Source organism: Eumetopias jubatus, unplaced genomic scaffold (assembly GCF_037043125.1).
Source record: "Eumetopias jubatus isolate StellerSeaLion01/CBP00866 unplaced genomic scaffold, mEumJub1_p1.0 scaffold_9, whole genome shotgun sequence".
Lineage (NCBI taxonomy): Eukaryota > Metazoa > Chordata > Mammalia > Carnivora > Otariidae > Eumetopias > Eumetopias jubatus.
Window position 1 is genome coordinate 140,705,999 of NW_028274815.1, and position 14,827 is coordinate 140,720,825.

A 14,827-nucleotide genomic window follows, 5' to 3' on the forward strand; every position below is an offset into this window, starting at 1 on the left:
AGAGGCCGCCATCCCGGTCCCCCTTCCCGACTCACACACGGCTCCCGTTTAGAGGCCCTGCACTTCTAAGATTGACAAGATTTTTGGTTCAGATACTTCGATTTCAGTGTGAAACGTTCGAACAAGCACTTGCTGTTGCCCTAACCACCACGCATCAACACATCAACCACCGCTCCTCCACGGCCCCTGCAGCCGCACACCCCACCGCACCTTTCCCGCAGACGCGCCGCCCCCCCCACCGCCTCATCTCCTTCCGAAGCACTTACGGGACAGGGAGTGGGTGCCTTTGGGCAGGTAGTCCAGCAGCAGGGAGCTGTCGTCCCGGAGCATGTCGGCCTTGAGGGACAGCAGGCTGTTCTTACTCAGGAGCGCTGCCCGCAGGTTGGCCACGGCGGTGGCCTGGTGCAGGGCCTCCTCCTTCTCTGGGGTCAAGGGCGGGCCCAGGTAGCTGGCTTCTCCTCCCAGGAGACCCTCGTCCACGTGGCCAAAGAGCTCAGCCCTCTCCCCGCGGCTGTCAGAGCTACTGGCTTCGGTCACCGTCAAGTCCGCATCTGGGAGAGGAAACACACGCAGGTCATTTTAAGACTCTCCAAGTGGGAGGCGGGCAAATTTAGGAGAAGCCGAGGTGACGAGCTTCCTGACCACCCAGCGGCTTGTCGTAAAATCCAGTCCCATCCTGCCAGCCGACGTCCCTCACCTGCCCCGGGATAGTGGTGAAGTCTCAGCCGAGGCCTCCGGTGGGGGCTCCACTCAGAACAGCTGGGGGGCACCCCCTCCCAGGGTAAGAGGACGAAGACCCGCTCGAATCTCTGCTCTGGGGCTGAGAGCCAAAGGCCCCTGCATGCCTGCGGGACTTTCATCTCTCAAAGAAGATGTAACTCAAAGTGGACCGACAACCAAAGAGAAGAGCTCAAACCACAAAGCTCAGAAAATCTCCCTCTCAGCCTGGGCAGCGGGTTCCCGGACAGGACACCAAAAGCACGAGCAATGAAACAGATAAACTAGGCTTTGTCAAAATTAAAAACTCTGGGGCGCCTGGGCGGCTCAGTTGGTTGGGCGACTGCCTTCGGCTCGGGTCACGATCCTGGAGCCCCGGGCTCGAGTCCCGCATCGGGCTCCCTGCTCGGCGGGGAGTCTGCTTCTCCCTCTGACCCTCCCCCTCTCATGCTCTCTCTCTACCACTATCTCTCTCAATAAATAAATAAAAATCTTTATAAAAAATTAAAAAACTTTTATGCCTCAAAGGACACTCTGAAGGGGAGAAAAAGATAGGGCGCCTGGCCGGCTCATTCGTGGAGCGTGTGACACGTGACCTCAGGGTCGTGAGTTCGAGCCCCACACTGGGCGTGCAGCCTACTTAAAATGAAAGGGAGAAAAGCAAGCAAGGAAGGAAGGAAGGAAGGAAGGAAGGAAGGAAGGAAGGAAGGAAGGAAGGAAGGAAGGGGAGACAAAAGACGGCCCATGAAAATACCCACAAATCATACATCTGATATGAGAGCCTATTCAGAATATATAAAGAAGGCTTACAACTTGGTAAAAAGAAAAAGAACCCATTTTTAAAATGGGCAAAGGACCTGAGCAGATATTCATCAAAGAAGACACATAAATGACCAGTGAGCAATGTCCAACACCATCGGTCATCAGGGACACGCACCTCGAAACCACAACGAGAGGCCACTTCACACCCACCAGAGCGGCTAGAATCCGTCAGACCAGTCAGATGGTCACAAGGGCTGATAAGGATGTAAAGACACTGGAACCTCCTCCATTGCTGGTCAGAACGTCCAGGGGTGCAGCCGCTGGGGGACAGTGTGACAGCTCCTCGAGAGACCACACAGAGTTACCACCAGCCCCCTCGGAGGGGTTCGTACCCAAGAGTAGTGAAGACACACAAGCTCCCAGCAACACTATTCATAACAGAAAGAGGAACAAGCCCAATGCTGGGGGATGGCGGGCAAGCAAGACGGTCCATCCTCACGGTGGACTCTTGCTCGGCCGTGAAAAGGAGTAAAGTGAGAACTCGCTACCACGTGGATGGAGCCCAGAAGCCAAGGCAGTTCATGCAAAGGCTGCTAACCTTCCAAATCCCGATGAATTCCACGAGGAAGGTCACAGACGGACGTCCAAGCAACGCTGTGCCTCCCTCACACAACCACCCTACGAATCCGGGTCCTGGCAAGGGTGCCCTAACCCCCAGGCCAAGCCTTGTATGTGTGGGGAGGTTCTGGAATCAACGGCATGTCCAGGAGGCTGCTGTCTCCAGTATCTCCTAGGACTCAAGCTACATTGTTTACAAAAAGCTTGAGAGGACACCAAGCGTCCAATCTCACGTCTGAAAAATGAGTTGAGTTCCAAAAATTCATTTGTAAGTTGTCACATAGGGTGTCGACCGCACACGTGTGTACACACACACCCTTGCTCATATACGCACGTGCGCACACACATGTGCTTCCTCTGGACAGGTACTAGCAATGGCTAGCGCTGGTTCCAGGGAGACAGGAAGACCCTGCCCCCGAGAGAAAGGGACAGCACGTGGGAGCAGCCGCTGGGCAGACACATCACACACATATGTGGCAGCAAGAAATGACCACACGCCAACTGCATGGGCAACGGAAAGGCACTCAGGCTTATTTCCTGATGCTGACCTCGTTTTAATAAATGAAGCAAACAGGATTAAAAATACCAACATCTAATTGTCAAAGGCGATGAGTTAAATGTAAAGGTTTTATTCTAGAGGGGAATACACTGTTTTTTCTCACTTCCTATAAATGATACATCATAGCATTTTAAAAATTTAGCTCACAAAAAAAAAGAAAAGAAAATTTAGCTCACAATCTTTAGCTGGAAAGCAGAAAAGAGATTATAATTAAAATAAGCAGAATTTTTATTTTTTTAAGATTTTATTTATTTATTTGACAGAGAGACACAGCGAGAGAGGGAACACAAGCAGGGCGCAGAGGCAGAGGGAGAAGCAGACTCTTCACTGAGCAGGGAGCCCAATGCAGGACTCGATCCCAGGACCCTGAGATCATGACCTGAGCCAAAGGCAGACGCTTAACCAACTGAGCCACTCAGGCGCCCCTAAAATAAGCAGAATTTTTAAACAATCAAACTAGATCAGGCAGTGTTGGTCCTAAAGTGGGGTAAGAGCAGATTCAGAACAGGAAAGATGTGCTCCAGCCACGTGGGCTCCAGGGCCTGGGGGACGGGGCTGTCGTGGAGGGAGGAGGCCAGGAGGGGCGAGGAGGGCAGGGAGGGAGGGGCGCTGACCTCACAACCAGGGTGTCCTGGGGAGCACCCCATTTCTCACGTTTCCCCAAATCTCCACTCTTCACGATTCTTTAAAGTGCTCATGAGGTGCATTTGAGAACGTCTGCACAGATGTCACAGCCCGACCCTGCTCAGCGCACTGCCTCGCTCACCAAACAGGCGCCCAGTGTGTGCACTGTGCAAACAACACACAGAAGCTTCCGGAGTGAGTGTCCCTGCCCTCACCCAGGTGCTTACAGCCCAAATCAGACTCAAACAGGGCACAGTACAATTCAAAAAGATTAAGTATGCATTTCACCCAACATTTACATTCTCACTTTATGTGTCCAAAATGTATTCTCTATTTCTAAAATGTCACCTTTTGGGGCGCCTGGGTGGCTCAGATGGTTAAGCATCTGCCTTCGGCTCAAGTCATGATCCCCGGGGTCCTGGGATCGAGTCCCGCATCGGGCTCCCTGCTCCTTGGGAGCCTGCTTCTCCCTCTGCTTCTCTCTCTCTCTCTCTCTCATGAATAAATAAATAAAATCTTAAAAAAATAAAACGTCACCTTTCTTTATGCAAATTCAAATCAAGTTACCTCATTTTCTTAACTTTCAAAAAGTTTTCACATCATTCCATAAATCCTCCTTATTTGAAATATATATATAACCGAATAAATATATAATTGAATCAATTATTTTGCTAACTATATAGTCAGCAAGGTGATTCAATGGGTAAAAGTCAGGTTTGGGGCAAATAGGACTGGAACAACTAGACATCTATATACAGAAATCAATGTGAACCACAGACCAACACGTCACACCCAAATCTGTTAAGCTTCCAGGAAAAACACAGGGGGGAATGTTTGTGACCTTCGGCAAAGATTTCTGTGATAGGATTCAAACGTAGGAGCCTCAAAAGAAAAGAGTTCGCAAATCAGGCTCCATCAAGATTTACAAGGTATGCTCCTCCAAAAACAATGTTAAATGAAAACGTGAAGCAAAGACAGAAAATGTTTGCAAGACACACACCTGCTGAGGTGTGATCAGAATATGCCGGGAACTCTGAACTCAGCCCAGAGAAACGGGTTCAAGACGTGAACAGGCACTTTCGGGAAGCAGAGCGTGAAGAGGGGCTCGTCACGGCCAACATTTCTAACCCGACAGCACAAGCCACCCGGTCAGACCCTGATGAAGAAAGCCGTGTGAAAGACTAACGCACACACGGGAAGAAGACCAACAACACGGTCCATCAAAGAAATGCAAGGTGCACACAGGAGACGCCACTGCACGCCCCCCCAGAGCGCTTAGAAATGGGAAAGGGAACAGTATGAACTGTTGACGATGATGTGAAGCAAAGGGGACTTCGAACGAAGCCAGCATGAGCCTAGGGTCCCAGCAGTCACGGCCCCGGGAGTTCACCTGAGAGGAATCAAAACTCACATGTGCACAAAGACATCCCAGCACATCCCAGTGGCATGTTCACAGCGCCGGAAACCACCCGAAAAACCGCAAACAGGTGAAGGAGTCAACACAGCGTGTTACAACCAGAGAACACAACATAAGCTGGAAATAGGATTTAGTGATGCACACGACAATGCAGACAAACCTCAAAAGCATGTTGAAAATCACAGAAACGCAGGCAGATTAGCAGCTGCCAAAGGGGGGGTAGCGACCCCGGGGTCCTCGGCGGCCGCTCTGGTGGGGGCTGAGGTCCGTGGACCGTGTCAACGTCCAGATACGGGTGGTGGCAGTGACGGTGTTCTGCAAGACGTCAGCCTTGGGGAAACGGCCTCAGGGGACACAGGACCCCTCCGTGTTATTTCTTACAGCTCATCATTCATCTACAATAACCTCAAAATGGAAAAACAAGAGTTAAATAAAATAAGCCAGACAGGAGAGCACGCACTGCAGTTCCAGGCCACGCTGGGGACAGGAGTCGGGAATGGCCCGGGTGGGTGGGGAGTGAGCAGAAAGGACGGGAGGGGCCACTCCAGGCAAGGGAAGTGTTCTCTCTCCCAACATAGAGGTGTATGCATTTGTCAAAGCTCACCAAACTCACCCACTAGGCTGGTTCAGATTAAAAAGACAACAGGCAAAGCTGTGGAGGATGGGGAGCAACCAAAATTCCTCACACTATGGCAGGGGGGTGCAGACGCTCAGGAAAACGTCTGGCAGTTCCTTATAAAACTAAAGTCACCCCTTCCCTGTGACCCAGCCACTGCATTCCTAGGTATTTGCTCAAGAGAAATGAAAACATACATCCACAAAATAGGCTTGCCAAAAATGCTCACAGAAGTCTTATTCATAATAGCAAAAATTGGCTCCTGCCCACATGGCAGTTGACAAGAATCTGGATAAACACCCGGCAGCATATTCGGGCCCAGGGACATTAGGCAGAGCCCAGCAGGTGTGGACTACGGGAGACGCGGCCACGCACACGCCCCGTGGCCGGGCACGCGCCATGTGGTTTCGTCCAGAGGAAGCGCTAGGCCAGCAGAGAAGAGCTGTGGCAGAAGGAGTCGGGTTCGCTGCTGCTGGGGAGGGGGTGCTCTGCTCCTCGGGTGGGACGTAGGGACACACACGGATCAAGATGCATCGAGAGGCACACCGGGGAATGGTGCGTGCCAGGCGTCAAAGTGACCTTAAAAATGGAAACACAGGCTGAACTCTGATGAAATGCTCGTTGGAGGGTGTTGGGATGAAGTATAGGGACATCTGCCAGGTGCTCTGAGATGCACTGAAAAATGAAATGGGTTTTCGATGATTAGATGGATAAGCATGTAATAAAGCAAACGTAGCAAAATGTTAAGTGGAGAATCTAGGCAACAGAAGTGCTCTTTTTTTTTTTCAACTTCTAAGTGTAAATATTTCCCCAATAAAATGTTAGGGAGAGAAACAAAAAATTATTCAAATTCGAAATTTGTGCAGTTTACTGTATACTCCAAGAAATAGGAAGAAAGATGGCAATCTTCACCAAAAAACTTCCTTGGGGCCGCTGGGTGGCTCAGCCGGTTGAGCATCTTTTTTTTTTTTTTTTAAGATTTTATTTGTTTGAGCGAGAGAGACACAAGTAGGGGGAGCGGCAGAGGGAGAAGCAGGCTTCCCGCGGAGCAGGGAGCCCGATGCGGGACTCGACCCCAGGACCCTGGGATCATGACCTGAGCCGAAGGCAGACGCTCAATGACTGAGCCACCCAGGCGCCCCAGAGCATCTGACTCTTGATTTCGGCTCAGAAAGGGATTTCGCAGGTGTGATGGAGTTAGGAACCCTGAGGTGGGAAGATTATCCTGGATTATCCGGGTGGGTTACTGTCAACACAGGGGTCCTTCTAAGCGGAAGAGGGAGGCAGGAGGGCCGAGCGACGCGGGGCCAGGAGCCAAGGAAGGCTGTGCTTCTAGAAGCTGAAGAAAGCCAAGGAACGTTCTCCTCTGGAGGCTCCAGAAGGAACTGCCACCCCACTTCAGACTCCTGACATCTGTAAAATAATACGGTTGTGCTACTTTAAGCTGCTAGGTTCGTGGTAATTTCTCACAGCAGCTGGAGGGAATGGATGCACCCCCTAGAAACACCTCCAGAATATACCAGAACAAGCACCCAAAGGCAGCACTGATCTTCACGACCAAAACCAGCAACAGCCCAGAGCCGTCCACGTCGGGACAAGGAGTCCACGGTGTGCACGCACACACCGGAACCCCCACGCGTGGCAAGGTGCAGCCGCAGCTTCATCCCACCCCACCGTACCTGAGAGAAGCCCACGGCAGGCGGCGACCCTCTGGGGGAGGCGGCCCCCGCGACTGACGTGTGGGTCTTCAGGGGCTGCTCATCAGCCAGCTGAACAGTGAGGGGTTTGCACCTTTTTCAAAGTTTGAAAAAAGCAGTGGCATAAAAATTTTCAAATGAACACTTTAAAATAACACTACTCCTCTTAAATCTCCATTTAAATGGAATTTTACAAGCTGTGCTTTCACATATATATAGTCTCACCCTGAGGCTTTCAACATAACCAAGTCCCTCCTCCTCACTGGGAGGGAGATGCTGCCTCGCCCCGGGGCACCACAGACACAGGCAGCCCCAAGTCAGAAGACCCTCCGGGGGCATCACCGTCATGATCTACAAACACCAAAAGCAAGTAAGCACTTGGTTAAAGAAAACCAAGCCCTCAAGTCCAAAACAAAACGGGATCCAGAGAGATGGTTGCCCATCTGTGGACCAACCACAAAGCAGTGAAGGCTCGCTTCGGAACACGCACGTTAGCTCAGTGAGGCTGTTGGGGGGCAGCCCCCTGTACTCGGGAGCTGGAGAGGGCTCCTTTCTGCATGATCCTTGAGCACAAGGATGTGGTCACACTCTCTGCAAAAACACATCCCAGTGCTGCTTAGCAAGATGGCAATCATACCAACTCATGCACATTCCACTGAGATGAACTTTGGGGATCCTGAGCTCACCATCGCCAGAGCCTGGAGGGCTATTCGGCTCAAGGGGCTTCCAGAAACACCTCCTGCTCCTGCTCCAGCCTGACACAGCCTCACAACGTGGCCTGCCTTGTCAAGCACCAACCCAGAACAAGCTCCAGCTCTTCTGCAGAGCTCCCTCCGGGTGGGGCACCCTCCCAGCCCCGCTGGGCACCCCTGGGGACAAGCCACTCAGTAGCACCCAGCCTCAGTCTCTGCACCTGGAAGAATGGGGGGCTGAGCTGAATGTCGTGAGAACCCTTCAAAGACTCATCTTTCATGAACTCAATGTTCTAGAAAGTCCAGACGCAAAAGAAGCACTTTCATTGGGGTAGGAAAAGAAGCTGCAGGAGCTCAGCAAAGCCGAGGTCCCAGGATCCGCAACCAGGACGATGATTCAGAAGTACAGCATGGGGCGTGGATGAGCCACGAGCCACAGGGCATGCCCCCCCATCATGCCTCCACCCGTGGAGCCCCTTCCCACGCAGGCATCTGATTTCTGTTACTGCTCTGCTGTTCTGAGTCACCGGTGTTGCCCACCCTTCTGGATCAGACAAAGGACACCTCACTACCTCTCATCCAGGCGGCAGGTGCGCCCATTACAGCCCCTGCGTCCCACGTGCTCAGCCAATATTCCAACAAACAGGATTGCTGTCTGTGTCGGGCCCTTAGCTGCCATCTGACCAACAGCAACAAGGTCAACCAGAACGGATTCCACAGAATTCTCAGACCTGAAGGAAAAACATCTGGGTGCTACAACTGAGCTCGAACTTTTTGAGGAAAGGAGAAGAGCAGAGGGCCTGACAAGGGGTGGAGCTCGAGTGTCAGGAACAGGGTCCAACAGTGTGGGTGCGGCAGGCAGGTCCAGTCCCAGCGCCACAAAACCGTGGTGTCACTTTTCATTCAGGCTCTTTTACCCCCAAACACAAATACCAGACTAGGCAAGACGACTTTCTTTAAGAGAAGCGATCAATGGGGCGCCTGGGTGGCTCAGTCGTTAAGCGTCTGCCTTCGGCTCCGGTCATGATCCCAGGGTCCTGGGATTGAGCCCCGCATCGGGCTCCCTGCTCCACGGGAAGCCTGCTTCTTCTCCCTCTCCCACTCCCCCTGCTTGTGTTCCCTCTCTCTCTGTCTCTCTCTCTCTGTCAAATAAATAAATAAAATCTTTAAGAAAGAGAGAGAGAGAAGCGATCAAGTCTGCGCAAGTGTTGGCAGTGGAAAGCTGGCTTCTAGCAGAAGTGCCCAGAGGATCACGCCCTGGGTGCTGGGCACTCTGCTCGTCCCTACGTCTCCACTCAGATCATGGACGGACGTGTAGCTTAACTCGAACTCACAAGCCTCACCGCTTCTCAAACGAATCTGTCCGTGCCCTCCTGTGTTTTAGGACGGTGCCTGAGGACAGACTAAGACAGTCCAGCCGGGGATGTCTCCTCCCTACTCAGCCCCAGCAAGGACTGTCTGACCTCAGCAGGGGCAGCGTGGACTCCCCTAGCCTGCAAGATGGCACATCTGCCCCCCCCTTTCCCCACACAGGCAAGAGGCCACAAGGGCATGAGGAGCCGGCTGAGAGCCTACAGACACCACCTTCACCTGAAGCCGTCCTGTGGTTCCAACACGTTCTTAAAAATCCCAGTACGTCAAGACCCAACTTTACAAAAATAGAGGTACAGGGCACCTGGGTGGCTCAGTTGGTTAAGCGACTGCCTTCGGCTCAGGTCATGATCCTGGAGTCCCGGGATCGAGTCCCACAACGGGCTCCCTGCTCGGCGGGGAGTCAGCTTCTCCCTCTGACCCTCTTCCCTCTCGCGCTGTCTCTCTCTCATTCTCTAATAAATAAATAAAATCTTTAAAAATATATACATATATATAGGTATAAACTTTTACTTTATAAAAGCCACACATTTTATTCTGGCTACAGAACTCTCTTTTTCACAAAACCTTTTAGGAACATGTATGGGACAAGCACCTGGGCCCTTCCCATACTGGCTTCTGAACTAGCAGCTACAGATCCACCCCCTCGGGGGCCTGGGGCCATCTTGGGGTCGCACACAAAGGGGGAAGCCAGGGCCCCAAAGAGGACAAGAAGGAACACGGGTCTGGCCACAACTTTATGGCAGCCTACCTGCACCCTCGAGCTGTCACACAAGCAAACTGCTGTAACTCAGAAGTAAATTTCAACAGATGCTTTCGTGGAAACTCTTGGCCTTTTGCTTGGAAAAAATCACTCTTAAATGCTAACAGGCTCCGAATCACCACAAGTCAAGGTGGAGACACACAGAAGGGACAGGGCATGCAGCCTTGGATATCCGAGCATCTGTACTAAGCCCCCAAATGATGTGCAATAACCACCTGACACATTCTCTTGGAATAGAGCCCTTTCTCCTACAAATAGGATGACAATTTAAAAATACTCTTCTCGAAGAGGTAATAAATATTTAATGAAAACAAACTGACCTCCACTGGGATCACATTTCACACTTCCACACCCAGCCCCAGGGCCAGAGTGGAGGAATAATGACCACCAAAGCAGGCAGAAACCATCCTAGGCGAGCCTACAACCTCATGTCCTTGTCTTTGCAACTCAGAATAATCTAACAGAAGCGGTTCACAGTTGCCTTGGTAACCCAAGGGATTTAAGACATTAACAAAAGTACACAGCCGAAATCACTTGTTGGATTCTAAAAACACCTTCTGCTTGACAACTGCATTTAAAACCTCAAACCCACAGGCCTGAGGAGCAAACATTCCTCACTGTGCAGATGGGCCCTCGAACTGTAAGGCCTCCAGCATCGCAGCCTGCTGGGCGGCTCACGGCACCCAAGCAGGTGCCCCAGGACACGACTGAGGCACTGACCACCCCAGAAGGTTCCGCACAGAGCATCTGTCCTTAAGTCATTCGCCAGGGACTGCTGCTTCTCAGAGTTTAGTCAGAGTTGGTGACAGATTACAAAGTTTGGAGCATACAGAGTACACCTCTCCCTACCAACAGCTAACAGGGAGACAGGCAGGCGGCTTTTCTATCAGCTTGGAAACTTCACCTTCTTCTCAGCTCAGTTAAACTCCAAAAGCTGTGGGGTGCTGCCCGTCAGAGACATTTACAATGCCTGGACACACTTTTGGTTGTGAGCAAACTCAGGGATGGGTTGCTATTGGCATCTAGTGGATGGAGGTCAGGGATGCCGCCTCCATCCTAGAGTGCCCAGGACGGTCCCCGTGGCAGAGTCATCCAGCCCAAGGTTAAAAAACCATGGTTCAGCCAACTTGTACTAAACATACAGGGGTCTGCCATGTGCTCGGGGCTGGGAACACACGGGAACAGAGAACGACAAGGAATAATACAGGGCTACAGTGCATCTTAGGGAGGCACTGCTTAATGGATACAGAGTTTCAGTTTGGGATGATGGAAACCTTATGAAGATAAACAGTAATGATGGTTGCATAACAATGTGAATGTATTTAATGCCAATAAATTATATACTTAGAAAGGGTTAAAAGAGCGAAGGTTATGGCATATGCGTCTTACCACGATAATAAAAGCTAGTGTATTAACAGCAGAGAGGAGCCCGGGCTCATCCAGGGGCCCCACTCTCCCGGCCCAGGAAGCCTCTGGGCAGGGAAGTGGGCAGGCGCCCCCCCCCCCACCCAAGCACAAGATGTTTAGCATCCGTGACATTTTTCAGGACTATTACCCCAGTTTGCTGCGTTCACCTCAGCCCATTCCCATGTTCCAGATGATTGCTGACCTTCCTGGAGGGCCCTCCCCAGGACAAGAACTTATAAGATGCCTCCATCCTGCACTGGACCAACTCTGTTCCACCAAATGCCTTTCCTCGTCCCTCCCCACCCCACTGCACTGGGGCTGGAGGGAGCCGGGTCCCCCATCTGCCTCGGAGAAGGGTTAGCACAGCCGTAAGTATTACATGCTCAGCACCAGGAAGGGCACCGGTGTTTCGGTAAATGTCTAGTTTGTTATCCACTCGTCTGGGAGACAGACACAGAACCGTCATCCAGACCATGAGGACCAGATTCAGCAAAGCTAAGCATGGAGCCGCGCTGACCCTAACGCGGGGCCAGACGTGTGGTCACGGGGGGGGGGGGGGGGGGCCCTCTGTGCGGCAACACCCAGCAACTGCAAGAAAATGACACGTCTGCTTGAACCACCGGAGCCGTACTGGTTGGAAACAAGGGGACATCCCTCACTGCGAGGGGTGCTTTACCGCCAGAGGCCTTCGGCTCCCCCTGGGTCAAGATAAGCTCTGGGCCAGGGACAACACACAGGCATGTGACAGTCTGCTCAACATCCACAACAATGACCAAAACTCACGTCTCCTGGAGAGAAAACCCAGGACTGAGGCCGCGGGACGGTGAGTGTCTGAGACGTCCCACCTTCGTGTCACCTCACCTGAGGCACCTTTCCTTTCAACATTTCAACGTTTCAATCATTTAAAACGAAGATACCCTCACCAGTGTTTACGAAAGGCTCCCCTGTAAAAAGGAAAGCAGACCCTTCAAACTGACCCCACTTTTCCAGCTGCTGACCCCTCAGCTTTAAAGAAGCCTTACCCCAGGCGGCCCCTGTGTGCCGGTGACACGGGCATCGTACTGCTGGGGCCCCCAAAGTCCTACTCCCTGGGCTTGGACCAACCTACCGCGACCAAGACGGCCCACGGGAAGGCACCGGCGTGGGCCTGGAATACGCTGCTTCACCCACATAACTAACGGCCACAGGGCCACCGACGTGCAGCGCTTTGGGGCCGCGATGGCCCAACAGGGTCTCAGCCCCTGCCCGTAAAAAACAAAAGGCTTACTTGAGTCTCGGCTGCTGAACGGCCACCCAGACGTCGGAAGGAAGGAGGCCACCGGGGAGCCGGCCCGGCTATCGTCCCCCACCTGCTGTGTGATATGCCGGACTGTCTCTTTGTTCTTCCGATTCTTCCTTCGACCTGTGGGCTGCCAGCCATCGCCTCCAGCCTGCTCTGAGAAAGAGTTCTGTATCACACCATCCCTGGCGGAAGGCAGCTCACTCCCTCCATAATGAGACGGCGAGATCTGCTCTTCCTTGACCCGCAGAGACCCGTAGCCCACATCCCCAGGCCACAGCGACTGCGAGGAAATGTCATCGGGACCGTCGGCCTTGGGCTCCTGGTCCTCCTTCCCGTAGCTGCTTCCTCCCTCGTGGCAGCTGGTGATGGCCGAGTCTCCGGAAGAATTAGCAGGACTCGTGCGCCGAGCCAACCACGGGGAGATGCTCCTTCCGGCCATCACAGCTGAGATCAGCGCGTCCGTGCTGCTGCCGGGTGGGGCACTAATCTCAAACTCCGAAAGCTCATCCGAGGCATCTGGCTTGATGCTGATGTCCAGCGCGGCCTTGATGAAGTCGTGACAGGCCTGCACGATGTCCGTCATCTGCAGGAAGCTGGCCGCGGACATCACCTCAATGACATTCCTGCTGGTGAGGGCCAGATGTGCAGAGTACATGAAGTCAATGATGGCCTTGAAGCCCTGGGCCGTGACGATGTCCAGGTGTGTGACCGTGGCCTGGTCAGACGCCTTCTGCACCTGGCAGTAAAGCGTCTTAAAGTAGCGGCTGCTGCCAAGCAGGACGTTCTTGTGCGCCTTGAAGACCTTGCCCTCAACCACGACACAGACATCACAGAGAACGCCGTGCTGCCTCTGCTCATTGAGCTCACGGAGCAAGTGCCGGTAGTGGGACGCGATTTCCATGTCTTCCTTCCGGTTGTTCATTGGGAAGTCTTGGTGTTGCTGTTCTACAGACTCTGCAGGGGCAAGAACACGCGAGTTAGCCACGTGATCGACACAGACACGCCCGTGGAGGTTCAGCGGAGCGCACCCTCCTCGAGAGCCCGGCCGCCATGCAGGGCCAGAGCCTGTGCCTCTGGCCACCGGGCAGCCACCAGGCGGGTGGATCTGAGCAGCATCTGCAGTGAGTTCATGGGTTCAAGGCTGACCGCCGCCGTAACCGGCTTCTGAACAGAACACTACACACGGCGGCCGCCTCTCAGCACAGAAGGCAAACGCCCATTAGTTGCTGAAGTGACTTTCTTACCCAAATGTACAATCTAGGTGAAATAACCCAAGGGAGCCTCAACCCGCACCCTCGAGGACACATCTTTACAAATAAAACGGGCGCCTGGGTGGCTCAGTCGGTGAAGCGTCCAACTCGGTTTCAGCTCAGGTCATGATCTCAGGGTCCGGGGATGGCACCCCCCGTCGGGCTCTGTGCACAGCGGGGAGTTGGCTTCGCTCCCTCGGGGGGCGCCCCCTTCCCGCCGCCTCCCTGCTGGCTCTCTCTCTAAAATAAATAAATCTTTTTAAAAAATAAAAACAAAACAAAACGAGGGCTTCCTACACAAACAAAACCCACAGGGCAGAAAGGCCTGGAAGCAGACATTACAGCCTCAGCCCTACAACCTTCCGAAACCCCAGCTCAAACCAGCTCAAGGGAGGAGGCCTCCAGGGCCGTAGCGCCCAGAGGCACCAGAGGTTCCAGCTTGGGAAGCACTCTGGTCTGGTGCCCTCCTGCGAGGCACTCTCCTGATACCATTTCCTAATCTGTCTGCCATGTTCTCTCTGCTGCTACTGTTAGCTTCTGGGGGCTTCTAGAACACAGTGCCCCAGACTGGGCGGCCAAACAGAGAACTGGATTCCCACACAGCCCGGAGACCAAAGGCCCAGACGGGCTCCCTCCAGGGCTCCACGGAAGGCCCTGTCCAGGTCTGTCCTGTCTTCTGGGGGTGGCTGGCAGTCCCTGGCCATCCGTGGACGCAGAAGCATCACCACCCGGTCTCCATGTTCCCACACCTTCTCCCTGTGAGCCTGGGTCCCAGTGTCCCCTTCTTATAAGGACACAGGTCATATTGGACACCCTACTCCAGAACAACCTCATCGTAACTAATCACATCCAAATTAGATCACAGTCCAAGGCACTGGGCATGGAGGACACAGTCGCCCCATAACACTCCCTGAGAAAGACAAGGTTGTTAGAGGCTGATCTTCCCGCTTAAGTACACCATTTTCCAGCTGGTTAATCAAGCAGGAGCCCTCACCAAAAATGCCAATATGTGTTTAATGGGAGAGAACTATGCTGTTCAAATGTGGGGGCAT

General features: G+C 53.0%; 1 protein-coding gene across 9 annotated transcripts in view; it reads right to left on the minus strand.

Annotated features, from left to right (window-relative positions):
* ZBTB46 (zinc finger and BTB domain containing 46) overlaps positions 1-14,827 on the minus strand; it is a 64,953-nt gene that overhangs the window by 26,966 nt on the left and 23,160 nt on the right. For 7 of the 9 annotated variants that reach the window (XR_015769053.1, XM_088026853.1, XM_088026854.1 and 4 more), the window contains exons 2-4: positions 12,511-13,479; positions 1,690-1,821; positions 267-551 (exon numbers count right to left, since the gene is read on the minus strand). Coding sequence is in view for 8 of the 9 variants with exons in the window: in XM_088026849.1 (XP_087882975.1) it covers positions 267-551; positions 1,690-1,821; positions 12,511-13,479 (1,386 nt within the window). In the remaining variant the exon portion in view is untranslated. The remainder of the gene's footprint in view (positions 1-266; positions 552-1,689; positions 1,822-12,510; positions 13,480-14,827) is intronic. The other 2 variants (XM_088026850.1, XM_088026851.1) reach the window with 2 other exon arrangements.